This window comes from Jaculus jaculus, chromosome 10 (genome assembly GCF_020740685.1).
Source record: "Jaculus jaculus isolate mJacJac1 chromosome 10, mJacJac1.mat.Y.cur, whole genome shotgun sequence".
Taxonomy (NCBI): Eukaryota; Metazoa; Chordata; class Mammalia; order Rodentia; family Dipodidae; genus Jaculus; species Jaculus jaculus.
In genome coordinates this window covers 111,489,403-111,510,834 of record NC_059111.1, presented here as the reverse complement: position 1 = coordinate 111,510,834, position 21,432 = coordinate 111,489,403, and the positions used below count along the sequence as shown (strand labels likewise).

At 49.6% G+C, this 21,432-nt stretch overlaps 1 protein-coding gene across 1 annotated transcript in view; it reads right to left on the bottom strand.

The window, feature by feature from the left end:
• Ptprn2 (protein tyrosine phosphatase receptor type N2) overlaps positions 1-21,432 on the bottom strand; it is a gene marked incomplete at its 5' end in the record, with an annotated part of 831,187 nt that overhangs the window by 93,024 nt on the left and 716,731 nt on the right. Inside the window, one exon of the mRNA XM_045160998.1 lies at positions 8,215-8,409. Coding sequence (XP_045016933.1) covers positions 8,215-8,409 — 195 coding nt within the window. The remainder of the gene's footprint in view (positions 1-8,214; positions 8,410-21,432) is intronic.

Genomic DNA, 21,432 nt, shown 5'->3' with positions numbered 1-21,432 from the left:
CCAGGGCATTACATAAGATGCACACTCCATCTTGTGGAAGGCTCACAGACCAGGGTCAGTGTTGTGAGACCAGGCCAGTCAGCTGGGCATGAATCTGAGCCGTATCCAGGTTGTACCTGTACAGGGTTGCCAGGGCACAGAAAGCACATGCCACATGCCTGGACACACCTTTTTATCTGCATGTATTTCTCCTCTGGAGTTTACTAGTCTTAGGACATGGAACACAAACCTGTCCTGTCACACGGATGCTCACTGGACAAAGACAGCTCCAACAAAGGACTCACCAAATGGTGGGCTCTGTCCTCTTTCCTCACTCCAGGCAGTGTGCAATGGCTTCACAGTGAAGACAAACGATGGAAGCCAGAGTCAGGGGCCACCTCACTTTGTGTCTGAAAGCCAGTGCTCCAGAGGAGGGAGGCTAGGTGTTCAGGCTCAGTGTAGCTGAGGCCTCCAAATTACCAGGCCCCTGGTGGAAAGGAAGCTCTTCTTCAGAGGGACAGGACTTTCACTGGGCCCATGACCACCAGTGAACAAAAGAAGTGGGAGGCGTCTAGAAATAGAAGGTGCTAAACAGATAAAGAAACTGAGGCCTAAGGAAGTTGGGGGGCAGGTCCAGAGGAAACAGGTCCTGGCACTGGCATGGCTGCTCCTTGGCCTTCCAGAAGTGCTGCTGGGCGGTGAGCCTGCGGTGCTGCTGAGCAGGAACGAGTTCACAGGCAGTGAGCACCGAGACACAGACGCCTCTCGGGCAGCTGCCAGAGGTTAAGGACCCTCGGTGAGATTTGTGGCCAACAAGGTCAGGCTGAGCAGGGCTCCCTGCTCTACCCGCAGCCTCACAGCCCAAGCCCGGCCCTGTGCCTCATGTCCCGCACTCTGCGCCTGGCCTCGTGGCTCCACCAGGTTGTCTTCTCCTGTGCCGGCCTCTGTCTGTTTCTAGCATGGACACACTTCACAGCCCTAGACTTCTGGGATTCTCCATGGTGAATCCAAGAGGAAAGGACAGATTGGACACTCTCGGTGATGCTCAACCCTGCCTTTTGTTCTCTGTGACGACAGGACACCCTTGGTCCTTGTGCTGGAACTTCTTAGGCTTCCTGGACGTTACATCAGCACTCTTGGTTTTGCCGCCTTAATCTGTAAAATGGACCCACCACCAGCTCCTGCTTCCTGGGCTTCTCAGGACAACGTGGGGTGCAAGTGCCCAGCGATGCTGGTTTAGTTATCAGTGTCACAAAAACAACGGAGACCACGCCAGTGCCTGCCTTATCGTCACTATGAGTGCAGAAGTGCCCTTACCAAGTCCATCATTCAACACTATGTTCCTAAACTGAGAAGCCTGTGGGTCCGACAGAGACGGGGCTAGACACTCTTCTGAGCTTGCCCCCTCTCTGGAGGGTCTGGCTGGTGGCTGAGTGAGCAAGGGACTCCCCACTGACTCCCCACATGTGGCACTTGCTGGTCTGAATGCATGCTCATCACTCCTACTTTCCCACTGCAGTGCTTGGCTCGCTCACATGTAATTAGTGAGTCTTAGGGCAGCTCTTCTCAGCTTCCTCATCTAGCCAGCCAGCCAGCCATGTGGAAACACCTCTCTGCTGAAGGCCAGCACTATATGGGAAGTGAAAGTGTGTGTAGCTTACAGGAGGACTTGTCAGGAAGGCAGACCCTGGGTTCTTACAGCACAGTTCCTCTAAGGGCAGTTCTAAAGTTTGGATTGGATGATGGCGCTTACTTTTCAGGGTTCTACTTGGAGTCCTGAACTCAATCAAATGTTGCTTTTGCCTTCTGAAAATTTCTTTGGAAAAGCAGGAAGTGTCCTATTGACCTGGTTTCCTGTCACCCTCCCCAAGCTCATTCACTCTGTCAGCCTCCACTCATCTTGGAGAGCCTGACTCAGTACAGGCTCTACCTCGCAGGCCCCTTCTCTTGCCAGGCAGCCCACCTTCCAGGGGAGCTGGTATAGAAGGACCCCTAGTGGGAAGGAACGAGACCTTTCCCACCGAGTTCCTTCAAAACAAACTTGTAATCTTACAAAAGCCAGTGTATATTAATTTTAAGAAATGGGGTTAGTAACTCATTGTATATCGTGTCCTTTGGTCATGTTCACTCTCATATCCCTGCCAGACCCCTTCCTCTTCCCAAGTCTCTTTTATATCTTTATTTAAATACAGATTCTGCACATGAGAGAAAACATGTGGTGGTTGTCTTTCAGTGTGGCCTTTTTGATCCTACAGTATGATGGTCTCTAGTTCCACCTGCTTTTCTGCAAATGACAGTTTATTCTTCACAGCTGAATAACACTCTACTGTGAGTGCCGGTCTTCCGTTGGTGGGCACCGACGCTGGTTCCCTACGTTGGCTTTTGTGACTGGTGCTGCAAGGATGGGCAGGCATCTCTTTGCATGCAGACTTAAGACTCCTCCAGGCATATTCCTAGGAGTGCTGCAGCTGGCTCCTACATTACTTCTATTTTTAAGATGTTTGGACTTTTTACATTCAGGTATGTGAGAGCATGTGCTGCACCTGTACTTCTACCTGGCTTCTTTCACATAACATGATGTCCTCCAGTTCTGCCCATTTTGCCTCATATTAGGATTTCATTATTCATCATGGTTGAATAATTCTCCATGACGTATCCATGCTAAATTTTCTGTATCCACTCCTTCTTCAATGGACTTGCTGCTGATTTCATCTTACTCTGAATGTGGAATGGTAGTCATCAGATGCTGCAAATGGGGTGGATGAACGGAGAGTGGATTTGACTAGTTCATGCCATGTTCACATGTAGGAATATTGTACTTGTTGCAGGCAGGTTTGCATTGCTGACAGAAATCACCTGACCAAGAGCAGCTTTTGGGAAAAGGGTTTATTTCAGCTTACAGACTCAAAGAGAAGCTCCATGATGGCAGGGGAAAACGATGGCATGAGCAGAAGGTGGATATTACCCCCTGGCCATCATAAGGTGGACAACAGCAACAGGAGAGAGTGCCAAACACTGGCAAGGGGACACTGGCTATAATACACATAAACCCACCTTCAATAATACACTAACTCCAGGAGGCATTAATTCCCTTATCTCCATCAGCTGGGAACCTAGTATTCAGACCACCTAAGTTTATGGGGGACACCTGAATCAAACCACCACATTCCACCTCTGGCCCCCATAAACTGATGACCATTGACAATGTTAAATGCAATGCATTCAGTCCAACTTTAAAAGTCCTCATAATTTTTATCAATCCTAATGATGTTCAAACACCCCATAACCCAAGGTCTTTTAACTGAACCATAATACCAAAAAAATTCCCCCAAAACCCATATTGGCACAGAATAAACACTTACACGGCAAAAGATGGCATTGGGCATAGTGAAGAAATATTCAACCAATACAAGATTTAAAACATCCAGGGCAAACATTAAAGTCTGTGGCTCCAAGTCCAACAACTCTAGCCAGTGACAAATCTCCAAGTCCAATAATTCTAACCAACAACAAGTCTCTGGAGTTCTAATTCCACCCCTCCAGCTAGGCTACTCACTGTGCTGGAAAACTTCATCTGGGACTGGCAGCTTTCCTTAGCAGCCATCTCATGGTCTTGGCATCATCACTGGGTTTCTACTGCAACCCATGGTCCATCCTCACGGCTCCATTATGTCCATACAGGCATCCAACAAACCTGCTTCACCCTGCCCATGGCCATTTCCAACACACAAGTCTACATTGCAAACTCAATGACCCTCTCTTTCCTGCATTTCTTATACTCCATAATACCAGGTAGGGTACCAATTTGTTGATCCGTGGGGGGGGGGGGGGCAGGGGATAAAGCAGATTTTGAAGAACAGGACACTCCTTGAGCACTCAGGCGCCTTCAAAAGAGTCTACATTCTTCCTGTTGTCCTAGTGCAGGTCAGCTGGCCCAGTATCTAAGGTTGTAATCTCATATAATTGCAGATGAACAGGCAGAAGTTTCAGCCCAAAGATTTCATTTCTGTGCGATATCCCTCTGCTCACACCCTGCAGAAATTATTAGGACATAACAGCAAGCCTCTCACACAAACTGCTTCTAGCCCAGTCCAGGCAAAGCTCTTTCTCACCCTCAGAAGCCAAACCTCACAGTCCTTAGTTCTTATTGCAGTCAGGTCTTTCTACTCTGACCTGAATAGTCTATCAAGCTGTACTTAAAACACTGAAAGGTGTCTCTTAGGCTGAGGTTTCAAATCCTTCCACATTCCTCTTGAAAATAGCTCTAAAATGCCTAAGCCACATAGTCAGGTGTCTAGCCGCAACCCCACTCCTGGTACCAACTACTGTTGCAGTCAGGTTCTCACTGATGACAGAAATCAACTGACCAAGATCAGCTTTCGGAGAAAAAGGGGTTTATTTTGGTTTACAGACTCAAGAGGAAGCTTTGTGATATCAGGGGAAATGATGGCATGAGCATCACTCCCTGGCCAACATAGGTAGACAACAGCAACAGGAAAGTGTGCCAAACACTGGCAAGGAGACACTGGCTATTATACCCAGGTGTTAATTTCTAAATCCCCACTAGCTGGGAACCTAGCATTCAGAACAACTAGGTTTATGGGGGCCACTTGAATCAAATCACCACAGTGCTGAACCCATAAACACATAAAATTAAAATGTTAATCAAAATAAAATGTTTTAGAAGGTATCTTCTAAGAAAATGAAGACAAAACAACATCTAAATCTAGAAACAGAATAGACTGTTTTAGAACATGGCCCCAAGCAAGTGGTCTGGCTTGACTGTGACCGAAGTCAGGTAGTGTCCACAGGTGAGTTGTGGGCAGTGCCTTACAGGCCTGTTCTGCTTCATGCTCATGGGGGCTGGGGAGGTTTCTACTGTCCAGTACACCACACAAGTGATAAGACAGAGATGGTGGAGTGTAACAGGCCTCAGAACTGGCAGACAGTGACTGTTGCAGGCTTACCCCAAGTTCATGGTGGCCCAGAACCCACATCCCTGCTGTAGTTGTGACCCACAGTGTCTGAGTCCACAGCAGCTCTGATAACACGCCCTTCAGCTCATCCACACGCTGCTGCCCCATTTCCTAAGCACTTGGCCTTTCCATACTTCCTCTCACCCTTGGCTCTGCATGGGCTTGCTCTATCTGCAAGACACATTGGCTGAGGAGAATCATGGCCCTCCCTGTGGTTAGTGGTGTTCAGCAAGTCCACTGGTGATGGTCTGTCACCAGGGATGTTCACCATCTGTGATTATCACTTTGCAGACACCTTCTCCTATGTGAAGTTTCTCCTAACAATTGTATCCTTCACTCTCAGCTCTGCTGGAGGATGGTGATTCCCAGTGGTCTGGTCTATAGAAGTAAGAAAAACCTAAGAAGGAGAAGGAGGGCATCAGGGCTTAGGGCCTGGCACTCTTTCTCAGGGGTACTCCTAGTGGCCCACCTAAGGACCTTGATACCACAAGGTGACAGGTCCTGGTGACCAGTTTCTGATCAACATGGAAGCTTTGTGGGGTGCACTTTGCTTCTGCCCTGGAAGTTCAGACATAACTTTCTGTCCTGGAGTTCAAACATAATTTTCACTTTCTATCTCTTCACATCTTTAGGTTTGAAGCAATGTTCTGCCCAGAGCTCCTTGAGCCACTGCGTATTCAGTCAGCACTGAGACTCATCCGCAAACCTGAGTCCTCACTGCGCAGCTCAGAGCATTGGGCCTGCCACCACCTGCCTTTCCTGCTAAGGCTCACTGGCCACTGTGCTGTTAGTGTCCTTGTCTCTCTAATGGGCCGAAGGTCAATTACTCCAACATTTCCTAAGGGGCATACATGTACCTGCAAAGGGGGAGCCACCCATGAACTGCTACCTGAACTTGATGCTGGGGTGCTGGACACACACTCTAATAGCTTCACCCCTGGGGTGGTCCCACCATTCCAAAGCCTAGAGTGTAGAGGGTGAGATTTGGTGAAAGTGACATCTGGGGCTCCAGGCCTCTTGGTCCTGTGCTGGGGAAACCCTAACGTGAGGCTCATGCAGAGTGATGCTGCTTATGAAGAAAACCAGGATTACTGGACAGAGAGAAAATAGAAAACAGAATCCAGGCCACAACCCGAGTCTTTGTGGCTGCTGTGGCTAAACAGTACTGCCTTCCTAGGTCCATGCCCCTCCTTTCACAGTACCTGCATCTCTGGGGAAGGAGTTTGGTCTTGATGATGAACTATTGATTCCTGAGAGTACTGGGCTCCTCTGGGGCTTACAGTCTGGGTGAAGGGAGTGGAGCGAGCCCACCCAGCTCCTGCATGGTATGAGTGTATTTGTAGGTCAGAAGTACAGGCTTGGGAAGCCTGGACATCACTGGTGGAGTCTCTTGAATCATGGCCTCTGCCTTCAAAGCCATTTGGGACAGGCAGGTTTTGGCCAGTGGACACGGAGCCACTTCTGCTTCAGGCATGTCAACAGCACTGCTGCGCTCAGACCTGCTGTGACACACACACACTATTAAAACCCAATTTCCCAGGGAAGGTGCATTTCCATATGCCACATGCATTTAAGGCATCACCAAATTGTGACTCAAAGAGCATTAGATTGTATGCGCTGAAACAAGCCACTTGCGAATGGACACACTTGATGTGATTGGCCCCAGCACTGAATCCCACTGTGAGATCTGAAAGGAGTGAACATCAAGATCTCTGAGAAGTCACTTCCAAATCAGTAACATCTGCTCATGAGGAGAGCTGGTCTATTGCTATCTGCTCGTGAGTGATGAACCACCTGCCCTGAGGGTTGGGAGCCTCCCAATGTGTCCCTACCAAGGTCAGCAGGGAGAATGTCTCTGCCGACCCTCATTCAGTGGAGGTGAAGGGAAGAAAGCAAGGCAAGAACAGGCTACCATCACCATGCCTCACGGTCACCACGAGTCGTCTGGGAAGCAGACTGCCATGTGCCTTAGCCTCCCTGCACACCCACGCAGGTCTAGACCAGCAAAACCACCCCACACTGACTCAGATTGCACAAATATATTTGGTTGGCAAGATTTCTGCCTGGCCAGCAGCCTCTGGCCTTGACACGCTGGTTTTGACATGATCGTTTTCCAGTTTTCTGTGGTCACCACGCTATGTTGTTATTAGGTAATCAGTGAAAGATCCCCAAGGTAAGCATGTAAGGACTGCTTGCTGGGACACATTGAGACATGGGATAGCATTTTTTTTTTTTGACCTGTAAACAACAGCTGCTTTCAAAGCAGGGAATGGGGCTCTGCCTTAAGAAGACAAGCCATCTCCATGTGAAAAATAACATGGGGGCTGGAGAGATGGCTTCTGGGTTAAGGTGCTTACCCGTGAAGCCTAAGGATCAAGGTTCGATTCTCTAGGTCCCACGTAAAGCTAGACGCACAGTGTGGCACTTGCCTCTGGAGTTCATTTTCAGTGACTAGAAGCCCTGGTGTGCCCATTCTCTCTCTCTCTCATTCATATTCTTTCTCTCTCTCCTCTCTGTCTCAAAAAAAAAAAAACAACAAAAAAACATGGATGGGTGTGGTGTGTTTCACCTCACAGTGCTTCAACAGGAAGACTCCTGTAGCTGGGATGGCCAGAAACAGTCAATGAGAGGTGCTGAGCTAAGGACAACTCTCCCAATAAAACTGGACACTAATTATGCACCATGAGGCCATGCGCAGCCACTCAGCCCCTGTTCATACCAGAAAGAACTCGGCTGGGGAAGGCATGGCTCTAAAGAAAAGGTGCAGGGCTTCTGAAAGCCTCACCTTAGTCCTGGTGCCACGTGCACTTCTTCCTGTATTGCCTTGCCACGAAGGATAAGTTACCCACGAGTGGTTTTTATTCACCTGCGCCATGAGTGGTGGGGTGGGAACTGAGCATAAAGGAGGCAACTGCCACTTATCAGTCAAAAGACTTCCAAGAACGGTGCACACAGTCTGTGCTAATTCCCAACATTGGAAAGGAGACAGCTGGTGCACCACCTACTTGTGAGGGAGCACCACCTACTTGTGAGGGAGCACGTGCGCATTCACATGCACGGCTCTGAGCAGGATGGGAGCGGTCCTGGTGAGGAACACGCCTTTCGTTCACACTGGGAAGGCTCATGGAGCTGCTGCCTTCTGAGCGTAGGAAGCAGCTGCTGACCGCGCGAGAGGGAAGAACCTCCGTCACTGCCTGTCACACCTTCACAGACATCAGAACCTCCCTGATCTGCTGCTCTGCAAGGATGCAGGCCTTACCAGGATCATGTGGCCGGTGGAGATGTCCATGTTGGACTGTACGGGCTCCTCTGACCAGGATGAGGTGCTGCTCCGAGCTGAAGGGCTGGGCATCGGCCCATCGCTGAGCTGGGATGAGACGCTGTTGATGCGGGATGTGTGCGGGCCCTCGGTCCGCTCCTGAGGCCGTACCGCCATGCGCTGGCGACATAGCTCCTGCGGGACAGCCAGAGGCAAAGTCAGGGGTACAGTGGTCTCCAGGGATGAGCTGCTGCTGGGCACCCACCCCTTTTCACCCACCCACTTGTCCTCAGGGTCAAGGTCAAGGTGAGAATTTCCCGTGTGCTGCCAGCAGGTCAGCAGGCATTCTGATTTGGTGTGTCCTATCAGCATGATTCCAAGCACCCTCCTCACACCCTCTGAGGGCCACAAGCCGTGTGGAGCAGGCTGGTTCTGAGAACAAGTGAATGTGTGCGTGTGTGCACACACATACGTAGTCATGAGCAGCAGATACCCCCCCCCCAGATTCACAAAAGGGGCCTCTTTGCTCTACTCTGATCAAATGGAATGTTCTAGAATAATACAATGGTGAGATCAAGTTGTAGATCCCTCTTTCCTTATGAGAACATAAGCCATATGGGAGGCCAGAGTCTGTTACAAGGTAGAGTGAAATATCTACACTGATCTCTGATCAGAGCATTGGGGTTGTAGGGGAGGAGAACCTCATTCTCACATTTCTTTCTCTCCCCAAACAAGTCCCACTCAGACAAAAGTCTGCAAGGGTCCTGGCATCCTAGAAGCGTGACACCTCAGTGATGACCTTGATGATCTCTCTGGCTTTAGCCTGCAATTCCCACCTTTTGATTTGCAGGGTCCTATTCTGGAAGCTTCTTAGAATGAGAGCACTACGACTCTTGTTCTTCTGACTGGGGGAGACTAGGAAAGCGTAATTGTGACTTGAGGCATCAGAATGAAACAACATCAGGAGGATGTTGCTGAGGCCATCGAAGTCCCACAATTGAAGAGAACAGCTGAGCCCCATGGAAGAGAAGAAAAGTGCAGGAAAACAGAATCAACAAACAGCCTATTTCTGTCCCCTTCCCTTCTGTTTTGGTGGAATCCAGGAATGGTTGCACCACCCAACAGTTCCCATTCAGCTCCTGAAGGCTATGGTGGAAGGTCATGGAAAATAGCCACGTTTTCATCTCCTTCAACCCAGGGTATTATTGTCCCTGGCTTCAGACTTCTCCATAGAGGCCGCTGACAATACAGAAGATCTCTCCTGTCTGCTCAGATCTCTATGGGTGGATACTTGTGTCCTGAGCTCTCTCCCTTTATAATCTCTTTATAATCCAGCTCAACACGGGTGCTGTGAACAGGGGTCCCCATGAGCCTCCATGGCTGGAAGAGCAACCATAACAGTGAGGATTGCCGTGGGCACCTGGGACACAACAAGAAAGGGAAAAGGCAAAACCAAGAAAAAAGGCCTGCTGTGAGCCAGATATAGCTAACAAAAGGGAACAGTAAACCAGAATGGCATTTCTCCTTCCTTCTTTCCAGATATCTTCAAGGACTTGTTGGCTTAAGGTTTTAAAATATTTTATTTATTTATTTGAGAAAGAGATGGACAGGGGTGGGTGCAGATAGACAGAGATGGGCATGCCAGGGCCTTCAGCCACTGTAAACACACTCTAGACACATATGCCACCTTGTGCATCTGGCTTATGTGGGTACTGGGGAATTGAACCTGGGATCTTAGGCTTCCATAGGCATCTTAACCACTAAACCATCTCTGCAGCCCAGATTAAAGTTCTTAAACAGAGCTCTTGTTTTTTTTTTTTTTTTTTTTTAAAAAAACAGCATGTTTTCTGAGCATCTTGGCAAAACAAACAGCAAAACCTCATATAAGGCTGTTCTCAGGCCAGCCCAAGCACACACAAATCTCATTCATCTCCCATTTTAGACATGGACAGTGCTGGATTTGGGGAAGCAATTCCCTAGCAAACCATTATAGAAAACCATGAGCCTAGAAAACAATACTGCTCAAGCCATGAGAGCTAAGTGCCCAGGGACGAGGATGGGAGAGGGGCAAAAGGACACAGAAAATCAAACTAGCCATGTGTCTATGCCGTGGATGAAAAACTTGGGTCCATGGAGAATAAAGCATCCCTTCTCAAGTCATAGTCCTGGCTCAGTCACAAACTTGGGCAAACCACTTAAAGCCTCTAAACCTGATTTCTCCTCAAAATGTAAATAAGAGTATAGCTGTCTTGAAGATTTAAAATTCACACATTAAATTAAATTCACTTAGTATGGTGCCCAGGATAGGGAAAGCCCTCTGACATCAGTTGCAGAACACAGTGCACCTTGGTAAAATGAGCGTTGAAACTATCCTCTAGGGCTATGGACATAGCTCATGTACACAAGGCCCTGGGTCCCTTCTGCTAAACCACATCAACCAGGCATCGGTGGCTCGCATCTATAATTCCAGCACTCTGAGGAGCATCAGTTCAAGGTTAACCTGGACTACATAGCAAATTTGAGACCAGCCTGGCATACATGAGACCCTGTCTCAAACAAAACAGAATGAAACAAACAGTTCTTTAACAAAACTCTGGAAAGCTTAGCAAACAACATATTTCCAAAGATATCACAGGCTTTGGGGGCTGGACTAGCCAACTCCTCACATTGTACACTCAGTCTTCCATGTGGCGGGTGGTGTACACTCGGCTTGGAGGTGCAGGAAGACAGAGCCATATCTGTGAACTCTCCGATGTCCCTGTGGGCTTGACCATGTTCTTTTCAGACATTCCCTGCTGATTCTCCCAAGAGGGCTTCCCCCTTTTTAATGAAAGAAGGGAAGTTGGAATAAAGACTGCAGGAAAGCCTTCCTCCACCTTCTATGTAACAGAAAGCAGTGCTGGACATTGGGTTTCTGGTGCCCTGGGCCGGACACCATCTGTGTGTATCCCTTGCCATTCAGAGGATGCTACAGGAGAAGTGCTGGGGACAGTCCAGGCGCAGGTGTGCCTGGCTACGGTCTCCCAATCCGAGACAGCAGCAGGCCGCCCACAGAGGCAGCGGCCTTGTACGGATTATGCCCGTGGAGAGCGAACCTGGAACAGTGACAAGGTAATGAACAGATTCAGGATGAGGCCTAGGTGGTAGGCACCCTTCCAGGGTTCCTGGGACTATGACATAGCCAGCTCCAACTTCTGGTGGTTCCCTCCACTTGACAAGAAGAGATCACTCGTAACAAACAGACACCCCACACAGGCATTGAGGGGTATTCCCAGGCAGGTCTCATGGATCCCAGGCTGGCCCTGAGCTTCTCCACCTCCACCTGCACCTGCACAGTGCCTAGGCAGATGTGCACTTGGGGAGCAGACCTGCAGACCCGCTGCCCCCAGAGGAGGGGCCCTGGGGGTTTCAGTCACTGGGTTTCGCTTTGTCCTTACGATTTCATGTGGGTTTCAGGTGGAGTTCCCTCAAATTTGGGAACTGTGCCCTTCACCAGCCTCTGCAGGCTGTCCTGGAAGGCAGAGACCCAGGGGAGTGCTGATGCCAGCAGGGTGGAAGGAAGCGTCATGCAGTGTTCTTCAAGTCGGTCACAGTTTATAAATTAATAGTACAAAAGCGATGCTTTGTGTCCTTCCCCTATACTACAAATCAAAATTTAAAAAAAATTATATGTGTGTGTGTGTGTGTGTGTGTGTGTGTGTGTGTGTGTAAGTGCAGGTGCGGGTGCATGGGTGCCAGGCACACGTGCGGAAGTCAGAAAACCTCAGCTATCAGTTCTTGCTGCCTTCCATCTTGTTCGAAGCAGGGTTTCTCATTGCTCACTGATGCCTATTCCAGACTAGCTTATCCACAAGCTTCTAGGGAATTCTCCTGTCCTTGCCTCCTACGTTGACACAAGAGGGCTGTGATTACAAATGCTCATCACTGCACACAGCTTTATGTGGTTTCCAGGGATGTGAACTCAGGCCATTGAGCCACACACCATGCTACTAAGTTTAAAGCTTTTCTAAGGAGGTGGCATCTACTTTGGCCTACTTCTGGGCTTCACCACAGTCTGGCAGGCCCATGGGGAGGTGCTATGGCGTGTGGAGCCCTTTCTAGATCTCCGTGCTCCAGTTCTGCTCAAGCTCCGTGGAAGCACAAATGCTCGGCATTCCCTCCCTCCCAGAACTGGACAGCTGTCACATGCCACCTCTGCTTACTGCTGCATTCTTCCCTTTCAGAGCATTGTCCATGCCAGAGAGGGCAACTGTGACCAGAGTTACAAATGACCATAGGGGACCACCCAGACCCCAGTCAGGGATGAGAGCCTGGATGAGCACAAACATTGGCTCAATGGAGGTTTGAAGTCAACAGCTTATTGTCACTGAGCAGGAGCTGCTCCCTTCTCTGGTGTAACCACATCCATCCCGGCACAGGACCGATGCAGTGCACACGAGAGGCTTCTATCAGCAAGTGACAAGACTTAGCCTTGGCTGCACACATGTCCTGCAGGGGATACTCTTCGAGGCAAGTCCAAGTAGAGCTGTGATGGAGGGCAGTTCTCTGGGCAAAGTGTAACTGATGACGCTCCATAAAGTGCGGGGCAAACCCTGGAGGCAACCCTACCGACTGTGTTTGGGACCCCCTCATCCATAACCTGGGCAACACACAAATGGGCGCCGCCTACTCTGAGACAGAGATGCCCTGGTTAAGACGAAGCACCAGGTGAGAACGCTGCTACACGTCTGTCCACAGCAGCATCTAGCAAACTCTGGATGGCCAGAGTGCCCAGCCACTTCTGCGAATTGCTTTTTCTGTAGACACAGACCCTGCTGTAAGCTCAAAAGGGTTTGAGAAAACAGGTCTTCTCTTGGCTGGACAGCAGGCAATGGCTGTCCAACCCCTTCACTTTAAAAGAAAAAGAGCTCTGAAAATTTGCAAGATTGAGCTTATAGTCTAAAAATTACTAAAAGATGCCATCTGTGATCTGGGACATCACTTCAATGAAAATGGCTGGGAGCTTTCAGCTCAATGGCCTGGAGTCTGTGAAAAGAATTTAGATCTTTGTAGCAACTTGTGTCTCAACATCCACCAGGTGTCTGATTATGCAGGGGGAGGGGGGCCGTAGAGCCAAGAGACTCAGTCACGGAGGCAGGTGCAGGGTCCACAGCAGCCCTTGTGTTCCTTCCAGACACTGCTGCACTTGGGACAGGAAGGGGCAGGCTGGGCTGCACCTGCCAAGAAGGTGATGCCAGCCACCAAGGGGGCAGTGCCCAAATACTCCACCTTCTCTTAGCCCAGAACCTACTCATCCTCCGTTGGAGAAGGCTCCATGTCTTTCTGGAGAGTTCTGTCAGCTCAAGACACCTGGCTCTGGCTTTATGGCTGTGTGCTGTCTCTCATGTATTGAAAAATCTGTTCAGGAAGACAGGTCTAAGTCATGTCCAGCTCCTAATAAGGAAGGTGCATTGGCAGTCATGGCAAGGAGGATGTGACTGTGCAGGTGGTCCCCATGGTGACAGCTCTCAGTGAATGTAATGTGCCTCTGTTCTTGGGAAGCAAGAATTGCAGAGAGTTTATTGAACTCCACAGTAGTAATAGAATCCATTATCAGGGGCAGAGACAGGCCCAGGGCTGAGCTGGGATTTGAACCTAGCACAGGGTGTCAGGGAGGGGACCCTGAGGCCTGATCTCCTATGTCTGAATCCCAGATATTTCACTTGCAGCTGGGTGATATTGGACAGGTTACTCCAGTCTGTGGCTCAGTTTTGCGATCTGTAAGTGGGGACAATCACAGAACTCCTACCAGGTTTCTGGGAGGCTTCGAAGTCCCTGCGTGTGAAGGGAGGTAAAGGGCTTGGCATGCATCTGCCACTTATCCAGCCAGTGTGGAGGGCGCGTCGGATGCTGCGGTGTCAGAGCCCCCCGCGCACAGTGGGCTACGTGACCAGCTGAGGGGCTCAGCTCCCAGAGGTCTTTGTTCTAACACACTGCACTCGTGAAGCCAGTTCCACAAGGATGGTCCCTGCCGGACCATGGCACAAAGGCCACATTACACCCACCTTGCCTTCCAATCAGTTTGCCAAGGAAACCCTTACTCTACTCCCAGGAGGAGCCTCAGCAGCTGGGTTTCAGAACGAAGAGAACAGCTGGCGCAGCCTTTGACCCCAGCACTGGGAGGCAGAGGTGGGAGGATCGCTGTGAGTTCGAGGCCAGCCTGAGACTACCTAGTGAATTCCAGGTCAGCCTGGGCTAGAGTGAGACCCTACCTCAAATCTCCCCCCCCCCAAAAAAAGAGAATAGCTTTTCCCATAATGCCCCTAGCATTGTAGCACTGACTATGGCATCATGAACCACAGGAAGGCTGAACACACTATCTCAAAACATCCAAATAGCATATCATTTGTCAGGAAAGGTCATATGCACAAGCCATGCCAGCCTGGGGCCCCAAACTCTCCACTAAGAAAGTGTGAAACCCTTATGTTAATAGGCACAGCGCTGCTTCCAACATACTCAGAGATGCCTGGCAAGGTGAGCGGGCAAGTGCAGGGCACTGAGCCCACCAGACACTGGCATCACACGCAGTGTGGCGGCACATGGAATTCAAGCCCTGGGACTGTCCCGCCAGAGCAGCAGCACAGGAAGAGTCCCCACAGCCTGCGTCAGGTTAGGGGCAGGCCGGCAGAGTAGATGCTGGGGCGTGAGGACGCGGACTTGGCCTCTCGAGATGCACACACATTCGGAGCCATTGTCATCACCTGCTGTGGACCACTTGCTCCTGCCCCACGCTGAGCACAGTCCCTGGGAGGTTCCTGCTGGGTCCTCTAAGTATTTTATACTTCTTTACAGCACAATTTGCAAAATAAGTTGAATGGGATTCTGGGGGCAGAAATTCATCCATACACACAATAAGCAAATGTCTCATTTCTCAGCTCTCCGTCTGATGGGGAAAATTACAGAGTGGGAATCACTTCCAGAGAAAAGACCTGTCACTCTCAAATTCCAGCAAAAGACCAGCACTACAAAGGCTGGCCGGCAGCGCCCGCACCTCTCCAGGAACCATCGGCACAAAGCGGTGCCTGCCCCAGTGTGCACACAAAAGACGCCTGGGATTTTTAGGGTTATTGGTGAAGCATAATTAGTAGCAACTGAACAAAAGTGAGGAAGAAATGCACAAAGCCAGGGAGGGAACATGGCTCATTAGGATGTGCTGGACAGAATAAAGGCCAATTACTCTCCAGGCTGGATATAACCCCAGGAGGCAGCATTGAACCCAGTGTCCTGGAGAGGGGTTGCTCTCCAGAGGGAGGACAGTGGATACAATATGCCCATGGGTGCCCACCCAGCACAGACAGCTGGGGAGGAGGAGTGCGCTCCGCCAGCTCCGCGGGGCCTGTGGCCATGGGGAAGCTCTGGCTGGATGGCCCTGTGTGCAGGGGACCCGGCCTAGGGTGCGTCACAGGTGGCTGTTCATTCTTTGTTTTCCAAATTAATCCACACTACTTTTTCAGGAAGAAAAAACCAATCTAAGTCATGTTTAAAAGTCATAAAGATGGATTGAGGGGACAACTCAGTGGGTAAGAATGCTTGCTGAGCAAGCATGAGAACTGGAGTACAATCCCCAGCATACATACCGAAAAAGTCTGTAACCCAAGTGATGAGGAGGAAGGGGATAGTACCATTACTGGGGCTCACTGGTCAGCCAGTCCAACTGGAGAAATGGGGAGCTTTAGCTTCAGTGAGAGACTCTGTCTCAAGGAAACAAGGCAGAGGAGCAGTAAAGGAAGACTCCATGGGCATGTATGCTCCTGTGGTGCATGTGTCTGCACATGCTCAGCAAGCACATGCCACATATGCTTCACACACCAAAACAGGAAAATCTCATGAAATTCTACATTCAGTGTGATTAAAATTAATTGAACTGTTTATCAAGGCATGTATGGGGCAAGCAGGGGAGGACTAGTAAGTGTTGTCTTCCAGGATGAGAGAGAGCATTCACAGAGACATCCTGCGGAATCACCTCTCCTGTCACAGCAGCTTTATTTAAATGGGTTCTGATGTCGCTCTGCACTACAAATGACTGACAAGGAGCCACTCAGTCCCTGGCTGAGGTCAGCTACTTTACAGGAACATTTCCAAACATCCTCCCATGAGCATTTCCGATGGAGGAGGCTCCCCGTCCAATGGAGGTCAAAACCACAGTGGACATGCTGGATAGCCCTGTCCCTAACTTGGCCAAAGATGCACTTGTTCCCACCATGCATTCCTCAACTCATGAACGATCTTGCTTTATTTTTGTGTGTGCAGTGTGTGCAGTGATGCATGACCTGCGTGCTCAGTTGTGGAGGCCAGAGGAGGATGCCCAGGGTCTTCCATAGGTTTTCACTTCATTTCCCTGAGACAGTCTCTCATTGAAACTAGTGCTCCCTGGGTCTTGGCTAGACTAGCTGACCAGTGAGCCCCAGTGATTCTCCTGTCTCTGTCCCCCTCAAATGAGGTTACAGGCATGTGAAACTACATCTGGATTTTTGTAGGGTTGCAATGAGTCAAACTTAGGTCCTCAAGTTTGGGCAGCAGGTGCTCTTCCCCACTGAGCCTCTCATCTCACTTTAAATGGCTCAAGCCTTGTGGCCACCACTTCCCTGGAACTACAGCCTCCAGTGAGTTCTTCTGAATTGCCCAGCTTCAAGGTTCAAGCCAAAGACACTTAGTCTCATATGTTTTTACACTGACTTGTGCAAGCATATGCACACACACATGTACATTCACCTATAGGTGGTGGCTCAAAGTGGTGTGGGAGCCGGCTCTGGACTCCTATTGCCTCCCACCTGGCCTCTCAGGACCCTTCTGAACTACAGACCTGGGCTTCGCAGTGAAGCATGCAGCCCCTTACCTGAGGTGCTGAGCTTCACAGCACTCGTGAACTAACCAAAGCGGCACAAGGACTGGCAGAGTTTAACAGCAAAGCCAAGTAATGCTTTCCATTTTGCAAGATGTTTTATCAACATAAAACTTAAAGACATAAACACATTTCAACTGATGAAAGAGAAAGACAGCTTTCACGGCTCCTCCAAATTTAGAACGATCTTGACGCTCTATTCCTATTCATGAGAGGACGCGCCCCCTCCACTGCTGGCACTTCAGCAGTCCCCTGCACTCCCATGAACACACATCACAGATGGGCACAGGAGACCAGCCCCTGCGCTGTTTCAGGCCATCCTGCCTCCCAAACCTAGGGAGAGGTCATTCCTGCTGATCTTCTGTATGAAGGGACACAGTGGGGACTTCAGTAGATAATGACCACTAACGTGTGCCATGGCATCCAGCATACTCTGGCAATCCTGGGCACCTCCACACTGGGCAGTGGTGTAAGTCTGAGAAGGAGGAATCTCCTGCTACGTGGAAATCAAGTCCTGCCATTAGCAGCCCCAGCGGCTTGTCTGATAACGGAAGGATTGTTTGGTTCTTGAAGCTCCTGCAAGAGAGCTGGAAGTGTGATCTTCCTGCCCTGCTTCAGAGTACCAAAGGCGCATACGTCTCCGATGCCTTGCAGGTAGGATGTTGCCCAGAGGTGAGAACTTGAAAGCTTGCCATTCTACAAGCTTGGCTGCAGCTGAAAGTTACTGATGTGCCTAAATGCTCAACCACGGCATCGCCTTTGAGGAAAACGCCTCTCCTTTAACACTCCTTAATTTGTGCTGCTTCTGGTGAATAGCGGATTGAAATCAGGGGAGAGTTGTAAAAACAAAAACACAGGATGTAACCGCAATTTAATAAGCACTTTCATCCTTATGTAACCTGTGTTTAAGATAGGTTTCTGTAATAGGCTTCAATGCTTTCTCTGAAAGTGAAAATTTCAGATAGAAAAGAGAACTTTGGTAGTTAATTTCGACTGCCAACTTGGCAAGATCTAGAATTACCTATGAGACAAATCCCTGGGCATGTCTATGACGGAGTTTCTAGATTAGGTTAATTGAGAAAGGATGTTTCACTCTAGGCGTGGTTCCATCCCATGGGCTGGGGTCTCAGACTACATCAAAAGGAGAAGGTGAGCTGAGCAGCAGCATTCGTATCTCTCTGCTTCCTGACTGCAGACACATGTGGCCAGCTGCCTCCTGCTCCCACTACAGTGATAGACTGTAGCCCCTTTAGCTGCAAGCGGAAATAAAGTCTTCCTCCCTTAAGTTGCTTCTTGCCAGGTATTCCGTCATAGCAATGAGGAAACTACCTAATAAAGAAATGTACTTAACATGTTATGCCCAGGACATTTCTAAGTATTACAGGAGTCCAGGTACCACGATGACCCTCTTCTACCCAGGCTGTAGCTCACAAAATAAAAAAACAAAAGCACAGATCAGCTCCAAACTCAGATAGTTGAGGATCCCATACCAGGATGTTTCAAGTGCTCCCAAAACAGCCAGTGGTAACTTCCAAGTCCTCAAGATCTGGGCAAGCAAACCAGCCCTGGCAGCCCCCACATGGCTCCGTTTCACATTCAGACGACTTGAAATAGCCAAGTCAGTCAGAAATAACGATCCACCTTCTAGCACAGACCAGACTGACACAAAGTGAGGCTAAGAGCAAAGTTTTCCACAAGAACCTCCCCTCGCTGTTCTAGTATTCTTTGCTAAAAAATTATCACTGTCAAGGCTGGGGAGGCGGCTCAGCAGTTAAGAGCACTTCCTGTGCAAACATGAGGGTCTGATGATGTCTGGAAGATTGCTCAAGTTTGATCCTCAGGACCCACATAAATAGCAGAGCAGGGCTATGTGCATCTGTGACCGTGTCCTAGAAGGAAGCAGAGACCCAAGAATTTCCAGTGTTCAGCTCCAGGATCAGTCAGAGAGTGTGGCTCAAATACGAATGGGAGGCAGAGCAGTGAGCTGTCATTTTACTACAGCCACCGCAGGCGAGCTCAACTTGCTGCACACAGGAGACTGAGACACTGCATGGGCACATAGATATGCATGCACCCCCCCCACCACATATATAAGCATAAGCACAAAAAAATAATGTGACCCTCATCAGCAAGATCTACAGCACACTGCATCTGTACAGGCCTCACATGTGCTTCCTCAGACACTGGGAACCACACAGGATGGTTTGAGGGTTCTAAACAGTTTCCCCACACCACCCCCCCCCCATCCATGTCTTAGCAGTTCAGTGTATTGATTCGTTCTCATCAAACACCTTCAGGCCTCCAGCTAGGTGCTCAGACTGTGTGCCTTCAGTCCCTGAAGACAATGAGGTGCGGGCTGGCGGGCGGCTCAGCTGGGAAACGTGAAAAATGGAAGGGCGTGAGCAGGAAGGATAAGGCTGCTTCACCTGGCCGTCATGTTCCGAGGTAGGGCTGGTCCCCTGGGCTGGGACCGGGTGGGAGCACAGGGCTGACAGATGGGGACGGTGGGCGCTGAGGAGGGGCCAGGCCTCCCCAGGGCAGGGGTCGGAACAAAGCCTGAGAGAGGAAGCGCAGGGAGCGGCCCGGGACACAAAAGGAATTCGGGCTTCCGTTCTGCGGCGGCTTAATTAAGCCAAAGGGCAGGGCTGTGTTGTGGGTGGGGGTTGCTGAAACAGCTGCTCCCACATTTTCAGAAACCTTACGTCATCCTGGACCCGTCATTCTACATGCAGTGCTGATCTGAGTGAGCATGCGCTGCATGCGGCCTCGGCGCCCTGAGGGCCGGGCTGGGGGGCTGTGGGCAGTTCTTGGAACTCTGTGCCAGGGCCTCGCAGCTGTGAAACTGCTGGGTCCCCCTGCATCAGGCCCGGGAAAGCTTGAGGGCTTTGGAGTCTCTACAAGTACAGAGTGAGGGCTCAGGGAGGTGAGAGGAGGACGGCCCTGGACGTTGCCAGCGAGAGTCCCTCCTCCAGCGCAGCATCAGCTCTACCGTGCTGTCTGACTCAAATCGATCTGAGCTCTGAGGTGGGCTTGAGATGTGCTTAAAACACCTGCGCGGGCCTGGCGACAGGAAGACTGGGGTACCACAGACACAGGGTCACAGCACCCTAGGGGAGCAGAAGTTCAAGGTGAGGCAGAAGCTCCCAAAGCACTGGCTGTTTCTTTAATTTTTTTACAAAGTGTTTTATTTATTTGAGAGGGAGAAAGAGAATGGGCATGCTAGGGACTCTTAGCCACTGTAAATGAACTGCAGATGCATGTGCCACCTTGTGTGTCTGGCTTCTGTGGGTCCTGGGAAACTGAACCTGAGTCCTTAGACTTTGAGGCAAATGCCTTAAGCACTAAGCTGTCTCTCTAGACCTATTTCTTTACTTTTGCTTTTCAAAGTCACACGTGTGTGTATTTGTGCATGGGGTGGGAATAATCTGGAAAACTGCAAACCAGGAATAACTTCCATTTCAATTAAGTCTTTTGATTTACTTACTAATTTGGATTTGATCTCCTCCCAATCAAAACTCCTCCCACCCAGGCTGGAGAGATGGCTTAGCGGTTAAGCATTTGCCTATGAAGCCTAAGGACCCCGGCTCAAGGCTCGATTCTCCAGGACCCACGTTAGCCAGATGCACAAGGGGGCGCACGCATCTGGAGTTTGTTTGCAGTGGCCAGAGGCCCTGGCACGCCCATTCTGTCTCTCTCTATCTGCCTCTTTCTCTCTCTGTGTCCATCGCTTTCAAATAAATAAAAATAAACAAAAAAAAATTTAAAAAAACAAAACAAAACAAAAACTCCTCCCACCTCACATGGAACCCAGGGCCTTAGAATACAAGGGAAGTGATCTACACTGCCAGCCCTCAAGACATCTGATTTCTAGCTTGTGTACTTTAGGGACCTAAACAAAGTATAATTCTATGGGTACTTATTCATGTATTTATTTCTTCTGCATCATTAATCTTTTACCAATAAAAAAAAAAAAGGAAATGATGCAGTAACTATAAACTATAAAGCAAAGTAAACTTGTGGCTTCTCTCAGTGTATTCCAGCCAGATGGTTCTGACAACTGATGTCACTTGTAACCTCTTTAAATTGATCTGCTATGAAGGGCTGGAGAGATGGCTTAGCAGTTAAGGTGCTTGCCGGCAAAGCCAAAGGACCCAGGTTCAATTCCGCAGGACCCATGTAAACCAGATACACAAGGTGGTACATGCGTCTGGAGTTCATTTGCAGGAGACCCTCGGTGTGCTCATTCTCTCCCTCTCTCTTCTGTCTTACATAAATAAATAAGAATTGATCTGCTATGAGACATTGCAAAGTCAATCCAAGTTTAGACCTGTGTTTCA